Here is a 25,506-nt window from a genome sequence, read left to right as displayed (position 1 = left end):
AAAAAGTCTCCTTTAACAGAATGTGTATTTTAGGGGGTAGGTTTCCCAGCTTCATTTTACTGTAAATATTTAATCCCAAGCTTTAATAGTGAAAAGGGAGGGGATAAGGTAAGGGACCATGATGGAGGAGGGGTGACAGCAGAAAGGTCCTCTCTCCTATCCCTCTTAGGTTCTATTTCCCAGGCTCTTCTCCAAAAATATCACATTTACAACCTTTTCAGTTTCCAATTTAAATGAACTTCATATTTTCTCCCTCCCCCACCTATTTTGCAATTTCATAAATTGAAATGGCTAGAATTCAAGTTTTGTATTCAGGTGCTAACTGGAAGGATCAGGCTTCTTAGCATGGAAAACTCAACTTCTGGCTATGGACCTGTGACTCACTCAAAAAGGTCTCTTGTTTGTGGGCTAGAGTTAAAATACTGGGTTTTACTACACACAGCCTTCTGGGTGGCTTTTCAAACCCATCTATTTGTTTTGTCTGTTTGCATATTTATGAGGGCCACATAAATCTACCACCCTTCCCCCAACTCCAAGGCAGACAGCAAGAAGCCTTTGACTTTTTTTGAGGTTATCAGTTAAAAGCAGTGGGGTTTTGGCGGTTGGGGAAATAGAGAAATATTAAGATGCAGTAAGAGAGTTGAGTGTTGTGTTAAGAGCTTTTATGACTTAAAGTTCTCTATGAATCTTAAGTTTCCTTGGACCCTTGTGTCAAGTACAGTACAGTATAAAAAAATACTTCTGGTTAAAGGAGATTAACAAGGATGTGTTTTTTTAAGATTTTATGATCAACTTTTAAATTTATAAATGGGCCAGATCCTGCCCTTTCCAGTTGAAAACCAGATTTATAAATATATCATCTTACAAGCCAATAGGCTGCCATTTAGAACAGTATGAAATATGTAATGGGTACCCTAATACCCCTAAAGACTTAATGGGTGTCTCAATGGAGCTGACACATTCACAAGACATAATAGCATTTAATAGTGACACTGGTACTTCTGCAGCTATTAGCAAATGTGGGAAAATACTTCTTGGCAAAAAGCTGTGCTTATTGACTTTGCCTGTTACCACATTTCCTTCTAATCCTTTTATAACTTTGGATGTATCCATGCTTATTCAAAAGGTAAGAAAAAAAAAAAACTTTATAAAAACAACCAAACCAGTAGTCCTTATATCTTAGCTCCATATTTATTAGATTTAATTATCCTGCCATGCTATATTAGGGGTATGTGGGAGGTGGCAGGACCTATTCCTCCTTTCTGCTGCAGTCTTCTCACTGAAGCATAATATTACCTCCCCTTGGGTGTTTTCCCATTGTTCCTTCCTTCTTCCCCGAGAGGAGATGAGTAGTAGCCATACTGCCCACCCAAGTAACTCTTTTCTTTAGTTGCCACTCTGGAGTTTGAATTTAATTCTCTTGCACAGGATGCAACAAGTAGTAATATTATGACTATATATTTATATATATATACATATACATATATATGTGTGTGTGTATACATATATATATATGTTTATATAATATATATATTTGATGTTGTTGTCAGTTTAACTCTTTTTCTCCCATCTCTCCCTCAGTATTGTTCCCTCAAGCCAAAAGCAGAAAGAAAGGACAAGAGTTAGCATGTAAGGCCAGTCAGTCCTGATGACCCTAAGAAAAGGAAATTTTATAAAGCTCATTCTTTCACCTTATTTACTTATAAGATGGCTCATACTCGGGCTGTGATGGACTTGAGTAATTTAGGCGCAGCTGCACATGAGTGCAGTGATGTGGACTAGATGACAGGAACAAGAGAATAACACTTTCTGCAATTAAGAATATTCTGTCACCCTGCCCTGATGTTTACAAATTCCCTTTGCATAAGATGTCATTTGTATTACCAAGAAAGACAAACTAATCTTTTATGAAAGACAAAAAGGGCTGATAGAGCATGGGAATGTAATAGTTTTACTTTGGGTTGTTTTAATAAGGTTTTCAATTCTGCCTCTTTGATATACTTCATTACTTCTGTCCACATGACATATTCATCAATAAAAAAAGGAAATATGGGCTTCTTTAGGTGAGTGTAGAATTGCTACAAGAGCTATAGTTATCGATAGATGATTCACTGTCAACCTAGGACAACATAATGAATATAGTTTCATAGGAGATGGTCTTAACATTTTCCCAGTGACCTGAAAGATGAAATAGAAAGCAGTCTCATTAAGTTTACAGATGATATCTGGCTGGAGTAAGATAAAATGGTGCCTTGCAAGGACAGGAACTTAATTTTAAATGATCTTGATGAATTAGAGTTATTTGGAAGCAAATATAGAATCAACCTGAAAAGAGGAAAGGTGACTATGTGCAAATGCCACATGGCAAATGCCACAGTCTAAGAAAGTATGGTAGAGGTAGGCCTTCTATTTATAGCACAGTACAAGCCAAATGTCTGTAGTATGGTGGCTGATTTTTTTTTTTTTTTTTTTAAAGAATATCACATGAGGATGTGTGAATAAGAATACAGAATAGCATTGGTGAATTGACTCACAAGTTTGTCCCCTCACAGACCGCAATCTTGGGGTTCACAAACTTTTAAGAGGAATGTGGCATTCTTGGAGGTTTGGAGAAACAAAAGATGATTAAAAATGGGAGATAGCTACAAGAATAAAGGTTAGAACTACGATTATTTGGTGGGGGGTGGTAAGGAAGGAAAGAGGATGACTTTGTAATCAAATATATGAAGTTATTATTAGAGAATGATCATTGACTATTTTCCTTTGATTGCATCAACAGAAGAAAAAGGAACAAGGAGACAGTGTTACATATAAGGCTTGTTAAATAGTGAGAAGCTAGGGCAGTTAGAGAATTTACTTTCCACAAAGCTTTCTTCTTATAAGACAGATCTCAGTAGAATGAGTTAGTTATAGGTCTACTTGAAAGCAGAAGATGGACTAGATAATCCTTCAATATTACCTCTATAAATGGCAGTGAGAATGCTATTAATTTATCTCTATTTAGGAGTATAGCAAAGTAAGAGATGCTATAAATGGGGCTCAAACATTTAAGAGTATGTGGGCATACCAGCATTTCCCAATAGCAAGTGAAAATAGGATTGTTCTTTATTCTTCTTTTGTTTCTTCATATCCCCTTCTCTTTCTAATGGAAACCTAAAAAGTACAACTTCTCCTGTATCAGAACTTCACTACCAGTATGTAAAACCCATTTGCTTGGGAGTATCTAAAGGTATTGATAAAATGTCTGAGATATTGATTTTCTGGGTTCTCTCAGCCTTTGGCACAGTGAAGAGCTGAAATTACTGCTATAGTAATAGAGGACTATGAAATGAAACCAAGACTGAAAGAAAACCCATCTCTTAATCTGTGTAAGCTCTGTCCAAGGAAGGCCCAGGCAACGTACTGGATCCTAAGGTCCCTAGCTAAGTGGTTCATTGTGATGAGAATGACAACCAGAGATGAGAAACCTAGCATAGTGCCAATGATTTTGGTGGTAAAAAGGATTAAAACATAATATTGATTTCTTTGTTGGACCATATATACTTATATAGTAAAAAGGTGCAAAATGGACCAATGGAAAAGGGCCCTTCACAATAATAATCAATAGTTCCTCTATGAAGGAAAAGTATCAGTAAAATTATAATCTTATGTTATCAGTCTCTCAAATGAATGAAATTTCTTAAGTACAAAGTAGATGAATGACCAGAATCAGAATATATTTTCCTTTAATAGAAAGATGCTCTGCAGTAGCAACTGGAATATATCATAAAAGTGGCCTTGGGGTAAGGATGGGAATGCAAGTATCTGGACTTGCGATTCATCAGGGAAATGGGGGTGTGGAAATCACTTCTACTGGTACAAATTCACAACTCTTCTGTTGCTTTCAGTCTTAGAAAATTATCTGGTGCAACTACGAATTTAAGGGATTTGCCCATAGTAACATGACTAGCTTGTCAGACTCAAAGGCTTACCCTCTTCACTGTAGTTTATTGCTTTTCTTTATCATTCTTTTACAAAACATTAATAATTACATGCCACACATTGTGGCGGAGTGGAAAAAACACTGAGTTTGGAGTTGGGAGACCTTGATTTGAATGCCAGCTGACTTTTCACTGTGGTTAAATCAGTTGTTAGCTCCATTTATAAAATGAGGATAAAACTATGTGATTGTTGTGAGGAAAGCATTTTATAAAAGCAAGAGTATTCAGCCTGGGTTATATGTAATCCAAGATGGTATGAAAAGCTTCTCAAGGGATAATTAATAATTAGTAAATAACTATATCACCTATTGAAATTTATTTTTTTCCTCATGTGCACAGATTTCATTATTTAAGAGAAGATACATGGGAAGGTTTACTGAAAGCCTAGGGATACTAAGACCAAAAAGAGTAATATAATAAGATATGTAAGATAACATACATACAATTGTTTACATACTGAATTTAGTTCATCTTAAAAAGAGCTCACATGCATATTCTTCTAACAAGTTCTCTTATGTTCTTTTTTGTTCTGCAAAATGGGGCAACACATCTACACTCACCCATTCCAGACATTTCACTTCAATCCCTGGGCTGAATTTAGTTAGCATTACAAGAGAACGTACTCTGATCTAGTTACATTCTTCTACCACCTAGTCCTTGATTAGTACAGGGAGAAGGTGACTTGGGAAAACTGATGGAATGGGGACACATAGCAGCAACAAGCTAGCTCATTTCCATTTGTCATTACACTAGACAAAGAGCTTTTGAGGTGTCCCCTCTATCGCAGATTTCCAGAATCTAGATTTTTATACCCTAGATTTTAATATCCTGTATTCAAGCACCCACTTTGTGTATGGGGCATCCTGGGGACTGTAACCTAAGAGAAATAGGTGAAGTCAACAGGGAAAACAATAACTCCACTTAAAAGAACAATTTGACATTCCATGTCTCACTCAGACCAATTCTTCAAGAACTGATTGGTGCTGGTCCATATTAACATTACTTGTAACAAGGTCTGGCTTACAGCAGCTCTGCCCTTATGCTGCAAGGCCTCCTGGATGGTATAGTATAGGGTGCTTGCCTACTTTGGCATGAGTGGCACCAATGACTGGGCTGTCCCCACCTAATAGACTCATTCACATGATTTAGCACTTAATCTGTACCTTAAGGCTTGTGACAGTTGTCTCAACCCTCTCCTCAAATGATTTGAAAGTAGGAGAATTCCTAAAACATAATAAAAAAAAAAAAAAGAGAGAAGTGAGCTCCACAGATCTAGTTGTCCTAGCAACCATGCTGTGTGATTTGCTGCTTTTATTAGTAAATAGTGGAGGTGCAGAGGAGAAACCACTTGTCAATTTACCATCCATCACCAGCTATGCTTTAAAGGTACCTTGTGCCACTGCAACTCCCAAGCACACTCAAGAGATCCAGAGACTAGAAGCTGATGAGCATTTTTAAAAACTAATCAAGCCAGTGGGGCACTAAACTGTAGAATAATTAAAATTGAATTTGCAATATTATGTTGGTTAACTATTCCAGGCAGCAACTTAAATGGCTTCCTAGGAATCAAAAGGACCAACAGCCTCAAATACACACAATTCAAACTTCAGTCACAATAGAGATTTTTACCACTACCATACTTTTGGCCAGGCTACAGAAAAAAGAATAAATTGAAAATAACCTCATTTGAATTTTCTCAATTAAAAAAAATTGGATATTTATCCCTTTAATGAAAAAGAAAGAATGTTAGACTAGTTCAGGAAAAAAAGATTATCACAAAAGATTCCCTTTTCTAATGCTTACAGCAGCTGGGCAACCTTTCCTGAGAGATCGGTTTCTGCTGTTGCTAGAAAGTAATGCTCTAATTCTTTAAAATGAAATATACTAATTGTCCAATGATATGTCAGACATTTTTTTAAAATTTGGTTTTGTCCAGGATTGTGATTTCATCAGTACAGGAACTCCCAGTGTAGAAACTCTCTCCATCCACAATTAGACAATGCTTGGGGCAGTGAAAGGTTAAGTGACCTGCCCTGAGTCAGAGTGTTTGAGGCAGGATTTGAGCCTAGGTCTTCTAGACACCCAGGCCTGCCCCTCAATCTCTAATATCAATGCTACCACCCCCTATCAATGGTTATCAGCTATCCCTGTTTCAGATTCCAAAAGATCTATCTCTTCTTTCACTAAACAGAATGCATGCAGCTCATATTAATTGCACTGAGATGGGTAGACAGCATAATGGATACTTGTACTTGAAGTCAAGAAGACCCAAGTTTGAATCTTCTCTAGTTCTGTGATCCCAGGCAAATCACTTAACCTCTCTCAGACTCAGTTTGGTAAAATGATGATGATAATAACTGCACCTATCTCACAGGGTTGTTGTGTAAGGATCAAATGAGGTAATATGTGAGATGTTTTGCAAACCTTAAAGAGTTATATAAATGCTAGTTATTATTGTTTTTTCCACATGCACATACACACCACATTCCTTTGTGAAATAATTCACAAGAGGCTTTGCCATTTGGTCATAGAAAATGTGTGCCAACTGAATAGGATACAGTGGTTATAACCCATTTATGGTAAAGAGATAAAAACAGAATTTATTTCCAAACTGAACATTTTTGCCTTTTTCTTTTTAACTGCTAAAAATAAACCTTAAAAATTGCACAATGAATATTATAAATAGTTGGGATGCTAGTCTACATTCTCTGTCCTATAGCTGGAAAAGCTAAAGTAGAAAGGACAACACACAAAACTGAGGGTTTGGGGACAGAGCTTTAATATGTAAGTTTTCCCCATGTAATCTGATATAAAACAAAACAAAAACAGGGCACCTTTTTCCTGGTAACTAAAGGGAAAATAAAGAAAATGTTTTTCTAAAAATTATTTTAATATTGCAGAGATCACTGTTAGAGTAACAAATGTTTCTTTTCAGTAAACTTCTATACCCAAATAGCAAGAAAAGGGGCTTAAGCCCCAGTTATGACACAGGGTAGGGAATTCAATTCGAGTGTGTTATCACTCTGGGAAAGGTTAGTTGTTCAAGTCTGGTGATGATGGCAGACTTGATGGCAAACTTGAATCTATGCTCTGTCCTTCACCAAATTAGCAAACCGAACAATCTTACTGTATCCCCAAAACAACCAATTAAACTGTATAGCCTCAAGTAATGTGAGCCAGCATCAGAAATCACGAGAGAAAATCCCCTAATTAAGTTACCTTTCTGTACAAGATGAAGAACATGAGGGAAATTATTTAATCAGATACTTCTGTTTTGTTTGATTTCACCAAATTGAATCACTAGGTCACACAAACATGGAGGCCAACTTCCAACTGGAAATAAGAGCCTTTTCCACAACTTTGTAAATCATTTTCACCTATATTTTCTTACCATTTTCATTTTGAAGTGGATATGTCTATTAGTATTGTTATGTGAACTTGACCCTTTAAACCCTTGATAATACACAGTTTGGGGAGCCTTCTTTGGGAAACGGCCCGTTTCTCAACTCTGGGTTGAGCTTTTGCCCAGACTGGAATGTAATGCACTCATTCCTACCTTACCTCTGCCTTTCAGAATTCTTTTTTCTCCTGTAATCTGATGGTGGTTCCAAAGCTACTTCTTCTTTAAGGCCTTCCCTGTTTTCTTCAGCTAAAAAGCTTCTCTTTCCTGCCAAATCTTCCTAGAACTTCTTTGGATTTCTTCTTTGCCCCCATCACACCCTACTTTACAATAATATTTATCTGCTACATGTCTGTAGAACCTAAATTACTTGAAGGCAAGAACTATGTAATTCTTATCTCTATATTCCTAACACAGTCACTTTAAGTCCTTAATAAATTCCTATTGATTGGTTGATACTTTTCAACCTACTTTCCCTTGGCTGCTTAAGAATACTGGAAACGAGATTGGAAAAATCAGGTTATTATTGTTATTTTATTATTATTATTATTGTTGTTCTCTTTCACAAAGAGAAAACAAAATAAACACCAAACAGTAACTCTATACACATTTACATTGACATATAAAAATATCTTAAGCACGTTACCTCATAGCAGGCATACTTATGGAATGGCGGATAGAATAACTTCAGTGAGAAAGCAGATGAGGAGAAAAAAGAAAACATTACCGTAAGTACAGAATACCCTCTACCAGTTCAGTTAGCATTTTCAGATACATGCAGTGTACCATGCCAACCCACCATCAGGACACTGTTTTTATTGAGCGCTGTGGGTGTCTGGATCCATTTGTAAAGATGACAAAAGTGAATAGACAATAATGGATCGTTGCATGCTCTTCTGAATAGACTACTTAAGATATCCATACAAGTGTGGACTGCTGCACATCTCAGCTCCTCCCAGGCAGGTCTACTTGCCAAATCCAACCTCTCTAGTCCAACCTTGTTTTTTCCTGGAAGGTAGAGATTTTAGGAAAGAGAAGGATGGCTTCAAAGCTAGGATAATGTGCTCATTAGCCAGGTGAAAGAAATGAGAGAAAAAACAGTCTTCACATATTTCACAATTTACAGGGGTCTCTACAAAGCTATCCCTACCAAGTTATCTAAATGTTGTCTTCCCCAGTACACAAAGTGAGATCCTTGAGGGCAGGGACTATGTATTTGCCTTTCTTTGTATCCCTAGTGCTTTGCAAAGTGCCTGGCACATAATAAGCACTTAATAAATGCTTGCTGATTGACTTGTTCACTGACAGATGACCTCTTTCTCTACAAATGTCCAAACTTCTGTTATCACAATCTTGATACTATCTAACAAAACATCAAAGGGCATTTACTAATATGCATGGGCTAGAGACACTCTTATCTGCCTTTTAACAGGATACCATTGAAGACAGGCTGCAACAGTAGCAAATTAAGACCCTTGGAAGGCCCCTTGACTGCCTCCTTCCCCAATGGACTAATTCAAAACACCTGGTTCTCTGAAAAGTTACCAGAAGCATATTATGCAGGACAAAGAAGTAAACGGGAGAGTAATATAGATTCCTATCTGTATTTCTTTTTCATTTTCCTCATAGATGTGACTCACTAGCACCAGCCCTTAAAGACATCAGTCCCTTCCTGAGAACTCCTATCAATGGATTCAGGCCCCAAAGTGGGGATGAAGAAACTGCCTAATTTCCCCATACTTCGGGGACACTGGGGCCATAGAAGGGAAAATTCTCCAAGCTGGAACCCAGGCTAGCTACTTCAGCTTCCACTAATTCTCTGGACTCTCTGAGTACATACTCAGTGAGCCTAGAGGATAATCCAACACTGGAACATTTATTCCAGTGGCATAGCAGAATGTTGGATTTGCAGTCTGGAAGACCAGAGTACAAATCCGGCTTCAGACACTTATTAGCCGTGTTACCCTACTTCTCTCAACTTCCATTTCCTCATCTGTAAAATGGAGATAACAATAACCATCTATCTCACAAGGATAGTTGTGAGGTTCTAATGATGACATATGTAAAGTACTTACCAAATCTTAAGTGCTTTATAAATGCTAGCTGTTACTTGAATTAGAATTATTATTATGTTTCCATGAAGAGAAACCAAAGATTGCTTTGTTGATCGCTAAGCCTTTCTTTTGGTTACATTAGGCTTTTTATCAACTATTAAGACAGATTCCAAAAAGCAAAGAGGCATGCAAACACTACCACTACACATACAGTGCTATGCCAGAAAAAGGCCATTTCTGTTGAGGTATATTTCCTTTGGAAGTTGGAAATTTTGGAGGTTAGAAACTTCATTTTGCTGGTGTTTGTGGCCTGTCTATTCCAGAATGGAACCACAAAGCTGAAAGAAAGTGAGTAGAGCTAAAAGAGGAGTGTGAGGGGAGGTCAAAATGCTGTGCTGAGTGGGGTGCTTTAAAAGACAGACTGGGCCATGTAGCTGGGGGCTGCCAGAGATGTAGGCACAGAGAGCCATGAAGAAGCATTGAGAGACAGCCTGGCCTGACTCACATAGCACAGAAGTGTGAGTCACCTTGCCTGGTATCAGATCCATTATCTTCCCTCTCTGGCATGCCTCACCACAAGCACTGGAGAAAAGTAAGGCCAATACTGCCTTAAGTGGAAGTTTCCAGAATCAGAGTGGGACTGCCACCTTAGACTCCACGGGATGAGGCCATCCCTTTTCCCCTATCTATGACTATGAAACTGGGTCAAATGATTAACAACATTTTTCCTTTGCCAGCAAGCTAAAGCAATGGTTCCTTTGGGAGGAATTCAAACTGCTAAGCTACCTCAGTAAACATGTAAATAGTCATTTATGTATAGTCAACTTACTTGCCTAAGCAGTGGGCTGGTGTTTGTGAGTCTCAATACTATATTTTGTTATCATTCTATTTCTTGTAAATATGTGCCCAAATCACAATGTCAGTATATTTTCTTTTTGGGTAATGAATGCAAAGGTGGAACAAAGAAAAAAATCTTAATGGTGAAATAAAAAAGAACTAAACTTAGAGACTTCCTCTAAAGGATGAGCCATACATAAGCTGACTTTGTGGTAGGTCAAATGTCATACGCAAATCGTTCCTCTATATTATAAAATCTTAGCCAGGGGAACTTGAATCAAGATAAGGGTCAGATGTTTTCTGCCATTAAAACAGCTTTCTAAGTATCCTGCTTAGTGGGTGAAGGAAATTCTAGACTTCCTCTACTTACATTTAGTAATGAGATTAAATGTCTCATCTCATGGGGATCTATCCTCATCTCTATATGTGAAAAAAGTATCACTCATCTTTCTCTTCACATACTTGGTTCAGACTTTCCTGGTTAATTTTTTTTTAAAGGAATCTTGTCCCATACTGTTGAGATAAACTCAAGCCAAAACTGTGTTTTTTGAAAGCACCCTATTCTTTGTCTAGATTCCCTCTTATGTCCTATGAGAACCCAGGGGACCGACACAGTTACCTAGACTAACGTTTTCCCAATAACACTTTCTGTTGTACTGTTTATACTTTCCTAAGACTCTTGTGTACCTTGTTAACTTTTCCCTAAAATGTCATTCAAGGGAATCAATAATGCAGCACTCTATTGGGAGGCATAAAGAAAAGGTTTAATTAATTAAGACTATGGGTACTTACTGTTTACCTTTATATATCTATCTATATCTATATCTATATATATATATATTTTTTTTTACAAACTGCAGGCAAAAACTTTTTCTCATAAATTACAAGAAAATGCAGTTAGAGAAGATGCTTCACACTAGATGCTAGGACTATCAATCTGTTGATTTCCTCAAATTCAAGAAAATTTGTTTTCCAAAAGAAAATAGACATGGGATAAGAAAGGCCATGAAATGGTTAGCCTTCAAATTACAAGTAAACCATATCGTGATAAGAGGAAAAAAGAATCAAGACAGAAAATGTTAACAAAGAAGTAGGAAGAGCAAGACAAGAGGCATGCATCAATTTAGGAAAAGGAAGAAAAGTAAGACATCTTAAATTTTAACTTTCATATTAGCAGCTACCTAGCAAGCTGTAAAATACATCAAATTACTTTTGCAACTTTCATTGAGGTTTTGTTTTTTCTGTTTTAAGTGCATATAAAGCCAGGTCTTTTATATGTGTGGGAAGAATCTGTGAAGAAAAACGATATATTCCTAGGAGAATTACTTCCCAGACTGTAGAATGAATGTTAATCTGAATTATTCAGAAAAAAAGACAAATGTTTTGTTCAATAAACCTCAGTGTGTATAACACCCTTCAGTTTTCTTCCTGTTCATTTGGTGAAGTGAAAATCTAAACACTTTAGCAAATAAAACAAATTTATGTCGGCCCGGGTGTAAAAGAAAAAAGAGAATATACCATTCACTTCTAAGGAGTAAGACAAAGCGCAGCTTAACAACAACAATAACAAACAGCAATAAAGCTTACCCAATGGAATGGGATCTGTAGCAGGAGAGGCAAAATGAGAACAGTAGTAGTAAGAACATATTTAGATACAGTATGGAGAGAAACTATTGCATGCAACATTTGTTTGTTCTCTTATTTAAGGAGCCAATGAACAAGAACTTGGTTTCATTTGCTATTTACTCTTACATGGCCTATGCTTTTCTTAAACATTCTTCACTTATAATGATGATTGGAGTTTCGAGTTTCATGTTATAGAATTGATATTTATTATTGAGGGGGTATAGCATACAGAATTTTTATTGCTTCTTCCTTGAGTTAAGTTTTTGTCCACTTTGTACTCATTCTTGTCTTTATCCATGGCTGGACAGAGTCAAAGAGAAGAAATGTAACTCAAATCTCTTAATTTCACTATTTTTGTTTGTTTTTTTGAGTTTTGCTAATAAATGTGGTAGGAAAGCAAAGTTACTCCAACATACTTTTACTATGACCTGGATTTCAGTTAAATATAATACCTTTTTCTTTGTTGCTATTGATACAGAGTTAAGTTCATGAATCTGCTGCAAAAATATGACAAAATTAAACATTTTATCTCAGCCTGATTATAGTCTAAATAAATGCTGTAAGAACTAAAACTCCAGAGGGTGTTTAGTTTTTAATGTTATTAATGAAAATATTTCTAATTCCTTCCATTTGTACAACACATTTAAAAATACTTTCACTTAATGTATTCTCAGCTTATCTTTAAAACTACCATATCAGGGAGGCAGGACAGGTATCATTATTCCCATCTTACAGATGGGGAAAGGAATTAACTGAGAAATTCAGAAGCTTTTCAGGTCTCGTAGGTAATGAATGACAGAACTGGAAATAAAACTCAAGTTCTAGTACTAAAATGATAACCCTGAACTGTGAGATTCCGAATCCCAAAGAGAATAGAGAATGTAAACTTGATCAGTAAGTCCAGGAAATAATCCACAGGCCAGATTTTTACTAAAAAAAAAAATTAGAAGAAAATTAAATGCAATCAAAACACTAAAAAAAAAAACCTATGAACATCATTCCTATTCAAATATCAAACTTTTCATGGCCTAATTAATACTAAAGGTTGAAACAGGGATTGTTGATCAATATTAAAGGTGAACATGACATGGCAGAAAGAATAGTGGACTGTCAGATAGGTTCAAGAATTATATTTCAAGTTTTATATTTGTTGCTATGTGGCAACTGGACACCCCTGAGCCTGTGTCTTATAACTTAACATCTTGTTAACATCTTGTAGAATATTTGTGAAAAACACACTTTATAAACTATAGACAGCACTATGAAAAAGTGAGTCATACTATGTTCAACCCAAAAACTCCATGGAGAGAGAATCATGCCCAAATACCTATCAATCCATCATACTATGAAAGATTCACATAAGGAAAATCATGGAGGACGAAATAGAATTCTCTAAAGAAAGTTCAACTTGAGTTTCCAAAAATCTGGAATGCACAGTAAGAAATCCCTGATTGGTATAATATGCTAAGGGGTATAAATATGTGTCTGTCTAGTATAGCTAACTAGATATCTATTGATATTCATATCTAGATATCAATGGATATGTTATATATCTACAGCTATATCTTTAGGTAAAAATGTATAGAAAAAAGTTTACATTTATCTCTCTCTCTCTCCATCTCTCTATGCTACAGTAGATCCTAGGGCACTGAATGGGAATTTTATATATGAAATGATGGTGGATATGAGCCTGTGTTCACTTTTATATAAAATGAACCCTATGGTCAGGTTGGAGGGAACATAGAATCAGCATAGTGTAGTGCATAGCTATATATTTAGGAAAGATACATGGAAAAAAGTTTACATTTATCTCTCTCTGTCTCTCTATGCAAAATAGATCCTAGGGCATCTCCAGCTGAATGGGAATTTTATATATAAAATGATGATGGATATGAGCATGTGTTCACTTTTATACAAAATGAATCCTACAGTAAGGTCGGAGGGATCATAGAATCATCATGGTGAATGAATTGGCTACTGGACTTAGAGTCAAAAAGAGCAGAGTTCAAATCTTGTTTCTGTGACTCTGTAGGCAAATCATTTAAATGCCATGGCCTCTGAGGGTCCCTTCTAGCTCAAAAGTACCTTCAAAAGTCACCAAGTCTAACCCTTCATTTCACAGAGAAGGGAATCAAGGCCTAGGAATTAATTTTGCCAAGGTCACACAAATAAGTGTTAGAGGCAGGATTCAGTTTCTTTGGATCCAACTTTGCTATACAATCTTATATACAAAGCATTTGTCTATGATTAACACCAAAACGTACATATGCTTAAAATTATTTGACTTTTTTGGGTTGGAACACACACACACATACACACACACAACACATATTTTACATGTATATACATATATATATATATATATATAATATAATTCTGCTCAAAAAGTTTTTTTAAAGTAAACATATCTGGGACAAAATTCAGTAGTTATGTTCACTTTCATTTCATAAATTCACACCCTTTTAAGGACCCCAAAAGGTCCACAAGTTCCTTTATTTTTTCTCTCATCTATGGATGCTTATTAAATGACTTTGTTTAAGCATATACAATTTTTATTATATCTAAGCATTTTATGTACTTTGGTAGACCTTCCCCCCTTGAATCTAAACATTCCCTGAAAACAACCAAGCTTTCACATAGAAAAACATCCTTATTTAAATGGATTGTCAGTTTCTATTACTTTAGAAAAAACTGTCACTGAATTTTAAAAATTATACCTAGATGTTCTATGCTACAGTGTGACCCTAAAAATCATAGCTTGCTTTGACTATTTATTTGAGTTATAGTTTTCTTCTTTGTTTATGATGAGAGAGAGCTTGAGTACTTTATAGTAGGTAATAATTTAAAGAAATATTGAGAAGTCTTGAGAAATATACTTTAAATCATCCAGGAATAAAAATGGTGGAAACATAATAGAAACCAATCCCTATATGTGATATATGCATGAACATACATATGCCTTCATATATATTTATAGGCACACTGTTCATATTTTACTTCTACAAACAAACTGACCTGTGTCTCTGTGAAACAGAATGAATGGCTCCTTGCCTGAGTGCTCTCCCTCGGTCTACATGTCTCACCATTGTACAAGGCATCCCAGAAATCTTTGAGCAGTTATAAACATTTAATAGCTTAAAGACTTTTAGGATATCCTGTATAAATGATGTATCCCATATGAATAAAGTTCTTTTTAATGCCTCAGTAATTATTTTTTTTAGATGGATTCCAAAATAGATCTACCTTGTAGAGGAATAATTGAATTAGAAGGAATTAGTGGGTACTATGATACTGAGCTCCCAGAATAGTATGAAAAGTCATTCTTAAAACAAAATTTTAAAGTTATCACATCTTAGTCACAACATGAAACATGACTTTTCTCATTTTATGAGACCAATTAAAACTCTATTGACAAATTTAGCTAATAATGAATTATCCCTCCAGGAACACATGTAGCACAAGAAAGAAGGTGTGTGGTCAGAGAAAAGGTATAGTTCTTCTTTACTCTCCTAATTTTAGTGCCTTCTCTCCTATAATTATTTCTTATTTATCCTGTATATAGCCTGTTTTAACATGTCTGTTTGCCCATTTGTCTCCCCCTTCAGACTGTGAGCTCATTATGGGCAGAGCCTGCCTTTTGCCTTTTTTTTTTCCATCCCCAACACTAAGCACAGTAACTGGCACAGAGTAGGTGCTTAATAAATGTTTATTAACTATTTACATAGCTACCTTTCATTTATTTCTAGGTTTTTAATAACATCTAAGAAAATATATAATCCAAAATTTTACATTTGTATCACTCTTTCACTGAAGAACTCGAGCTATTTTATTGATGTCACCTTATTAATGAAAGATGAAAAAATAAAATCCTGCACTCAGATGCTTGCCTATGGAATTATTTAACTTAGGTGCCTGAAAGAGTGGAAGTCAACTTATTTTTGTTGAAAAAGTCTGGATTCTAAAACACAAATATTTCCACCTCATGTGACAAAGCTACAAGAATAGTTTTGCTGGTTATTTGTACGGGTACCCATGAAAAATTTACTTATTTTTAAAGGAAATGCATTAAAAAAATATAATTCATTCTCCTGAGGTCTGCAATACTTAATGATATGACTGAAAAAACACTGGATTGGGACACAAAAACGAGGGTTCAAGTCTTGATACTGTCACTAACTAAATGTATTGACCCTAATTGGGCAAGTCACAACCTCTCTGGGCTTGTTTTTCTTCATCTCTAAAATAAGAAGGTTGGACTATAGCCCCTTCTGAATTTTTCCATTATGATTCTATAAAACCCTATTGAACTAATAGGCACAGAAGGAACCCCAAAAATCTCAAGTGTAATTAATTCTATTCTATTCTAACTTTGCAATAAACATCAAAAATAGATACAGTCAGGGCAGAGCTAAATTTGTTCAACTGATGTCTGTCTTACAGACAGTTATCACTTTATTATAATTTTTTAAATCTACCCTTAGTGGCCATGAATGACAAGAACTATAAAAGGATTTCAGTGATGAACTTTTCTGATGTCAGAAAATCCCTAACTGAACTGCTTGCAGATTTCCCCAAAGAACTTACAGTCATCAGACACAGTACCAAATTTTTCATCATTTTTCTTTGGTCATTACTGCTTCTCCGCACGATTTTCTTTCAATAGCCAGTCTCTTTTGTGGCACCATTTACTATGTGTAGCATATTTTCACATGACTGAGGGGAGATGCTCCATTGCCCTTAATATTCCTTTCTGAAAATTCTCTCTCTCTCTCTCTCTCTCCCCCTTTTTCTTCCCCTCTCCGTATGTATATGTCTATACATATGTGTGTGTAATTATGAATGACAATCACTCCAGTATCTTTGCCAAGACAACCCCAAATGGGGTCATGAAGAGTTGGACAGGACTGAAAACAAGTGAATACCACAACCACTGGGGGGGGGGGGCGGCACGGTGAGTGGAGTAAAGTTTGAAATATATACAAAAGGGCAAAGAACTCATCTTTTATTCCATTTCTGTCTCTTTTCTTGCTTTTCCTTCATTCCTTTCCTCTATCTAATTTACCATCAGGAAGAACAAGCATCTGTATCTACAAGTATCTGTAGACTGTTACATAAACTGACAGATTAAGGGAACATAGAAAATGGGGAAGATGGCTGAATGTGGAGTCCTGGGCTATGGTTGTGAACCCCAGCTTTATCTTCATGAGCCACTTAAGTCAATCAACAAGCATTTATTAAGCTCTTACTATGTACCTGACACTTTTGCAGAGCCTATTTTCTATAAACTGATAGTGCCCCCTCCAACTACCTTGTATTTTTTCTTGTATACACACAGACACACAGACACACACACACACACACATATATACAAGGAGATAAAATGCATGCTGTATATGCATATATGTATGTCTATATGCATACATGCATGTGTGTACATACATATGCATATTTGTGTATATGTATATATACATAAATATATGGAGAGAGAAACAGACACACAAACAAGAGACACATACAGAGAGATATAGAGACACACATACATATATATACATATTCTCATACACATATATACATATTCTCTCATCAAATGGAAGGGAAGCTCTTGAGAACAGGGTCAGTTTCATTTTTGTCTCTACCTCCCCAGTACCAAGCACAGTGTCTGGCAGAAACTAGGTGTTTAATCAGTGCTTGTTAATTGACTGATTGTTTTCTCATCTGTGTGACTGGGGAAGGTGGGGGTAGGAGGCCTGAGGCCCCTTCTAGCTCTAAATCTATAATGCTATGATCAGTCTGTGATTTCATTAGTATGGGAATTCTTGGTGGGCAGACTGCCTCTACCACTGTAGTTCACAGTTCTTCTATAATTTATATTGTTAGGAAAGAGCCTGAGGCTCAGAAGGTAAATGACTGGTCTATGGTCACTCAGTTGGAAGTATATGAGGCAGGATTTGAATTTAAGTTTTCTAGACTCGATCCATTATGCTATGCTGCCTCTCTATTTAGCACTAGAGTATGATAAAAAATTAATAGCACAGTACAGGGCACTATGTAAATGTTTAGCTATAGATATGCATACATATACAATGCATATATACAGATACACACATATATGCATAATTCTTTCACCAAAGAACTTTTCAACATTACTTGTACAACAAAGGAAATACGAATCAAAGAATGAAGGGTCTTGCTTTGCTGAAACTAGTTCTGACTGATTTTCACTACTAAGAATCAACAGATATTTTCAACATGAATGAGCAGCCCTGCCCAGATGTGGCAAGATTTATCAGTTAAAGGTTAGGCTGCTACACAGGCTGCAGCTTTCCAGGAAGATTCCATTTCACACATTTTGTTTTCAATGTTAAGATTATAGTAATTAAGCCTCTCCTAGCATGTGGTGTCTGAAAAGGAAATTCCTCCTATTTTGCTCTCAATAGTAATGATTACAAATGTCAAGAATGTCTCCGATTTCCACTGGGACTTGCAGTATGGGAAGGAACTCCTCTGCCATGGGCTCACTACACTTTTCCTAAGGCAGCACACCTCAGGGAATAACCACTTCTCATGTACTAGCAGTGGCTACTGGCAGACATTGCATAGCAAGGGAAGGAAGACCAGCTGACCATGAAGTAAATAATCCTCTTTTCTTTTTCAAAGCCAAGTTCAAAACTCATTCAATCTAGAAGTACCTCATGTCTCCAAACTTCTTGCTGATGGCTGTGCCCACGTTGCTGAAAGCTGCAGTTGCCTTCTGCCCTGCATGGCTCAGAGTTTCATGTGTTTTCTTGTAGCTAGAAATACAAGAAAGCAGCAATAAATAACTCAGTTCAAATAACAAATAGTATAACCTTTATCTGACTCCCAAATCCTTATTTGGAAAGTTGTCTCTAATGTATTATATATTTAGGAGGCAGATAATCCATAGAAGTAGATATTCCTATTCGTCATGCACAGATGGTTGGTTGACTGTAGTTCACTTAAGATGAGAACCAGGCCTTGGAATACCACAGCAGTAAACATGGGACTTGCAAAAACGGGAGCTTATGTCTTTTAAAACCAATCTGTTCGGCATGCAAAAAGGCTCAAGAACCACTCAGCCTAGATGGACTTTCTAAGGTATTAGTCTAAGTAAGCTATCCCTAGGGACCAAAAGGGAGGTGCCTAATGGGAAATTTCAGTTTTTGTTAGGCTTTTAATTTGTGTAAAAGTAACTTGGAAAGATAAAATGAGTTTAGTTATTTAACCTACATTATCAGTCAGATTGACAAAGATACTCAGCAACCATAAACTAGGATAAACCATTTGCCTTGCATGGCTGGATGCAGGGGGTAGGCGTGAACTAAATAATTCCTTGAAGACTCCACCTCTGTTAAAGAAAATCAATATGTTAACCACTACTTTCTTTAGAAAAGTCTAGGGCATCCATACCCAACCTGCAAGAAAGTTTAAGCTGGAACTTGAAGAATTACCTACATCAGAGCTGTCAAATAAGCATTTTGCAAATGTGCCTCCTGAGTTGTTTGAACCAGATTAAAATGTAAATGGAAAATATTTAACAAAATAAATAAAAATACAACCCCTACCCACCACAGATAATGTTAAGATGTGGTTTTCTAAATCAGTATAGGCCCTCAGGGATCCTTATATATGGGTAAGCCCCCATTTCTCTTTGAGTTTGATACCACCATCCTAAATAACCAACTTCAAGTTGTTTTAATTTCCTATCTCCCTATTTAAGACCACAGTATCACAGATTCAGAGGGTCAAAGTGACCTTCGAAACCACCTAATCCAACCCTTTCATTTTAAATATGAGGAAATTAAGGCCCAGATGGTTTAACAGAATTGTTCATGGTTACATAGATAGTAAGTGGCATAGCCAAGAATCATAATCAGAGGTCTTCTGAATTCCAATCCAGTATTCTTTTCATGGCACTGAGCTATACCTCCTAAGTATTGATGGGGCTAATATGTGATTCCCAGGGTCTTTTTTTCTTTTTTTGTAAGTTTTAAAAATTTTAATCTTAAATACAAAATAAGAAAAAAAAATATTGCCATGTACACAGCAGAACATGAGAGGATTCAATATAAAACAATTTCTACTTCAAGAAAACCTATATAATAAATGCTGCACATTGTTTTCAAAGCTGTCTAGCTTTTCTTTGCTTCTTTGTAGATTTTCTTTTGTTCTCTGCTGTGTATTTTCTACTTTATCCCCCCCTAGAAGACTATAATTAAGTGTGGATATGTATATATATACACACACACACAAATATATCTATAAACATACACATGCATAGACCTATATACGCATACACATATATGTAAGATCATACCATGTTTATTTTCACTTGTCATGTTTCTCTGAAAGTGGATAGCATCTTCCTTCCTAAGTCCAAATCTTTCATGTTTTTCTAAATCAACCAGCTCATCATTTCCTACACCACAGCAATATTCCAATCCAGTCACATTCTATCTGAGAGATTGTCTATGAAAGTTTCCCCCCAATTTTCGGCATTCCTTCTACTCTTTAAGTTTTATTTGTACAAGAAAATTTTAATTTAAAATAGTCAAAATTATCAAAATTATCCACTTTACATTTCAATGCTGTCACCTTATAATATAGTTTAAGGTCTGATACTAATCGAATCTGCTTCCTTTTACATCTGTCCCCTCCCCCCACCCATCCATTTCTTTGAAGTTCCTGACTTTGTTATTCCAAATGAATTTTGTTATTTTTTCTAACTTAGTAAAATAATTTTTTAGTAATTTAATTGGGATGGCATTGAATAAATGGATCAGTTAGGTAAAATTGTCATTTTTAAAAGTTATATAGGCTTTACCTACCCATGAGCAATAACATAATACTTCAATTATTTAGATCTGAGTTTACTTATATATAAAAAAGGTTATATTTATGTTCATATAGTTCCTGTGTCCGTTTTGGCAGGTATACTCTCAGGTATTTTATACTGTCTAGTTATTTTAAATGGTCTAAAACAATACTGAATAATATGGCTGACAAAGTGTAAATTTCCTATTTTTCTCTTTTGATTAAATCTATTTTAGCTTTAACTTTGATATCATGATTACTTCCCCTGCTTTTTTTTTTACACATAAATTCTACTCCTGAACTTTATTTTATGTTTGTGTGTATCTCTCATTTTTATAGCATTTCCTGAACGCAACATACTGTTAAATTCAAATTTTTAATCTGCTATCAATTTTCACTTTATGGATAGATTCATTCCATTCATATTCTAAGCTATAATTATTTGTTGTATATTTTCCTCCTTCCCATTTTCCCTCACTATCCTTCTTACCCGATTCCTTCCCTCCTCATTCATCTGCTTTACTTCTACCCACTACCTTGCCCTCCTATTCCTTAACCTACCCACCCCTCCAAGAGCGCCTCCTTATCCTCTCCTCCACTCTATCCCCTGGCCCTCTTATTTCTTTCTGAATTTAGAAGACTTTTATGCCCTTCTAGATATCTATCTATATCCATCTGTATGTATGTATGTATGTATATGTATATGTTGTTCCTTCTTTAATCCATTCCCGATGGGAATAAGGTTTCAGCACTATTCACCCTCTCTCCTATTAGCTTCTTTTCTATCAATTCTTCCTTTTATGCCTCATTTGTATGAGATAATTGCTCCTTTTTAAACTCTCCCTACAGTTTTTTTTTTAAGAATTACCCCAGCATACTCAGTTCAGCCCAAGTCTTTCTTTCAAAATCCCCAAATAAAAATGACAGTCATGAAAGAACCGATAATATTTTCATATATAAGAAGTAAACAATTTGACCTTATTGAGTCCCTTATATTGGTCCTTCATGTTTACCTTATTTTTCTCCTAGATGTTAAATGTCGAGTTTTCCCTTATGTTCTCTGCTGTTTTTGTAAGAAATACCTGAAAGTCTTTTAGTTCATTGAATATCCATTTTTAAAAATTCAGGATTATACTTAATTTTGTGGGTAAGTTATTCTTGGTTGAAACTAGCTCTTTTGCTTTATGAAACATAGTATTCTAAGACACATGGTCCTTCAACATAGTAGCTGCTAGATCTTACACAATCCTTATTGTAGTTCCACGATACTTAAATTTTTTTTCTTGTTGCTTCCAGTATTTTCTCCTTAAAGTGGAAGCTTTGAAACTTGGCTATGATATTCCTGTAAGTTTTCCTCCTGGGATCTATTTCAGGTGGTGATTGGTGGAGTTTTTCCTATTTCTGCTTTGCTTTCTTGTTCTAGAACTTCAGGGCATTTTTCCTTGAGAACTTCTTGTAATACTGTATCAAGACTTTTTTTTATTGTAATTTTCAGGTAGTCTGATTATTCTTATATTACTTCTCCTCAATCTGTTCCCCAGATCAGTTGTTTTTCTGATGAGATGTTTCACATTCTCTTCCTTTTGATTTTATTATTTCTTGATGTCTTAGAATGTCATTAGCTTCCCTTTGCCCAATTCTAGTTTTCAGGGAATTATTTTCTTCCCTAAGTTTCTGATTCTCTATTTCAAGTTGGTTGACTTTCTTTTCATAATTTTCTTGATTTTCTTGGATTGTTCATTTTTTTTTTCTAATTTTTCTTTGATCTCTCTTATTTGATTTTTAAAGCCCTTTAAGTTCTTCCAAGAACTCTTTTGTGCTTGGGACCATTTGATATTTTTCGTTGAGAAAGGAGTGGCTTTTTTAGCTTGGTTATATTCCTCTGAATATGAACTCAGATCTTCTCAATCCCCATTGTAGCTAACTATGGTTGGATTCTTTCTCCTTTGCTTGCTTGCTTATTTATTTATTAAAGCTATTAGTGTAATCAAGTTCCAGTCCTGAAGTATGGGGAATGATGCCCCAAGCCTCAGGTCCTTCTTACTGTTATTTTCTGAGGTCTGTCCTGGGGCTCAACCATGGGCTCTTGTCTCCACTCTTAAGCTACAGCTAGAGTCCTCAGTCATGCTGTCTCACAAATGATCTTATTCCTTGTGGTCCCTCCAGTGGCTGCAAACTACGGCTGTCTTCTATGCTCTGGAACTGAAACCAGGGACTCTACTCTCCTGCAAGTGCCCACAGTAAGTAGGGTCCCTGCCCCTTTGCTACTGCACTCACCAGGTGTATGCTAACTCCTTCTCCCCTGCAGTGGTAGCCCAGCCCAAGATGAGTCTGGTCAGCAACAGCTGTGCTTGGCATCCCTAGGCAGTGGAAAGTCCTTCAATCTTTTTCTACCCAGCCATTGGTCACCAACATTGTCTGGGAGATGAAAATTTCTAAGGCTAAGGCTGCCTCTCCACTCACCTGTCCCCAGGGCCCGTTTGTTGATTCCCCAGAGTTGGCCTGGATACGTTTGCATTCAGGCCAAACCCGTGCCCCCAGAGGTCAGGTCTTTCCTGGGGCCTTTTTTGGTTGTCTTTGGAGACCAACCACTTTACCCTGACTTTTGTTTATTCCACTGCTCTACAATCCCTCTGAGGCAACGTTCTGTCTTTTTCTGTGGAGGAAACTGGAAAGCCAAAAGTTTTCTGACCTATTCCTCCATCTTCCCAGAATTCTCTCCCCATAGTATTTTAATATTTTTCAAACATAACAATTTAAGGAGATAATAAATAATATTATATTATAATAATAAAATAAAATGAATAGCTATTTTAGAATCACTTCAATAAAATAGTCCTAAAACTTTAAAGTACTAGACAACTCACATAGTTCCTAGAATCTAGGAAATAGTAAATCAGTTGTAAGCCGGAGGCTAGGATTGGTCAGCTATTTGCATGTCAAAAGGAAGAATCCCAATAGCCCTCTTTCCCTAAGGAAGGAATTTCTGCTTTTTTAGACAGGACCCCACCAGGCAATTTCTTCCTTTCATAATGGGCAATTCCATTGCTGCCTTATGTATCTATAATTGTACCTTTGAGAAAAATTTGTAAAAGATTAACTTTTGTGGAAATGGACATATCTAGTTCTCTACCTAAGGGGTGTTAAGTACCATATCTGCCTCCTTTTTCAGCCATAAGACTGATAAATGTTTCCTTTCCTGTTAAAATAAGTGTTTTTTGATTTCAGTCCTAAAGAAAGTATCTGAAATGCTTAAAACAAACAATCTATAGGGCACTGAATTTGGAGTCAAGAAGACCTGGGTTCAAATCCCATCTCATACTCTTAATGGCTGGACAAACCATTTAACTTTTCTGTCTCTTGGTCTCCTCATCTGTAAAATGAGTGGCTAGATGTCCTTCCAACTCTAAACCTATAGATTCTATTAGAACATCTGATGGGGTGACGGAACTTGGACCCAGAATTTTCCCCACACACAACCCAGTCCCCAGCCTGAGGCATCTGGCCCACACCAGCCCACCTTGATTACTTAATTAGCTGACTTCATACTCCTTAATTCCATCTAGTTGCACCTTGCCCACCCTAGGCTATTTACAACTCCTTAATCAGTACCAGATCTTCTCAGTCTTTTCTTGTATATAAGTACCACTAACCCCTTAAAATCCCTCAGATTCACTTAGAATCTATTGGTGTCACAAATAAACCTTGATACTTTGACTGAAAGAAGTCTTGAGTGGTCAAATTCATTTTAGGCCGACTTGCCCTGTACACTTACATTCCGGTGTTCGCAGCAACCCCAAACCATGTTGTCAAGGTTCCTAGCACCCCAAACCACATCACAAAAACAACGAACAACCTTGCACTTCCAGATTCAAACTCTTCAAACAGAGTGAAATGATGTGCATAAGATATGACCACCACCACCTGGTGTTTACTCAGTGTCAGTTTCCAGAAGTTTAAAGATACACCAGTTACTCAATTTCATAAAATATTCATTTACTGAATATTTTCAGGGAAGTGTAAAGTATGCAATGTATTTAAATAGGATGCTTGGTTACAAAGATGATAAAACACAAGATTCTGTCCACAGGAGCTTTTAATCCAAGAGAAAGACAAACACTATATAAGCACAGTTAGTTTAAATGATTTTTTAAAAAATCTTCAAAATCTGTCCCTCTTCACCAGCTCTTTCCCTGTACTTATACATATGTTCTGGTTTTGATGTTTAAAAAGGAAAAAACCAGACACAGTAAAACAAAACTAAACTAAATTAAAAAGCCTTTCTTAGACTCTACTATATTCTTAAGCTCTTGCAAATCTATTTGTCATCCTCTTTTACCAAACTTCTTAAGGTAGAAAAGCCCACCTATTGTCTCTATTTTTTCAACATCCACTTATATCTTGCATTCTGGCTACTGCCCCCATCATAATCTTGAAGGCATTCTCTCTTCAAAACCACCAATGACTTTATTCAATTTATGAACATTTCTGAGTGTCTAGTATAATAATGATTACTTACAGTCCTTTATTGTTTAGACAGTACTTCATTCACAGTAATCCTCATTTCACAGATGACATAAATGATGCTCAAATAAGTTTTCTGCTAACCCCCTGCTCACACAGTAGCCATAGAACTCAAAAGTTTATATTCTCACTCCAATTCACACTGTCTGTTACGTGTAAAGCATCATTCTAAACACCCTAGTGCAAATGCGACAAACTCAAGGCCTACAAAACTCCCTAGTATGGCTGAATTTGATTAAAATATAATAAGAAA

The 25,506-nt window shown here is 36.1% G+C and overlaps 1 protein-coding gene across 3 annotated transcripts in view; it reads right to left on the bottom strand.

Annotated features, from left to right (window-relative positions):
• The window catches only part of TPD52L1 (TPD52 like 1), a 161,638-nt gene that overhangs the window by 2,966 nt on the left and 133,166 nt on the right, over positions 1-25,506 (bottom strand). For 2 of the 3 annotated variants that reach the window (XM_027848613.1, XM_027848615.1), the window contains exons 4-6: positions 18,587-18,688; positions 8,027-8,065; positions 5,144-5,204 (exon numbers count right to left, since the gene is read on the bottom strand). In XM_027848613.1, the coding sequence (XP_027704414.1) occupies positions 5,144-5,204; positions 8,027-8,065; positions 18,587-18,688 (202 nt within the window). The remainder of the gene's footprint in view (positions 1-5,143; positions 5,205-8,026; positions 8,066-18,586; positions 18,689-25,506) is intronic. The other variant, XM_027848614.1, reaches the window with a different exon arrangement.

Source organism: Vombatus ursinus, unplaced genomic scaffold (assembly GCF_900497805.2).
Source record: "Vombatus ursinus unplaced genomic scaffold, bare-nosed wombat genome assembly UNPS02006779.1, whole genome shotgun sequence".
NCBI lineage: Eukaryota > Metazoa > Chordata > Mammalia > Diprotodontia > Vombatidae > Vombatus > Vombatus ursinus.
This window is presented reverse-complemented; position numbering and strand designations above follow the sequence as displayed.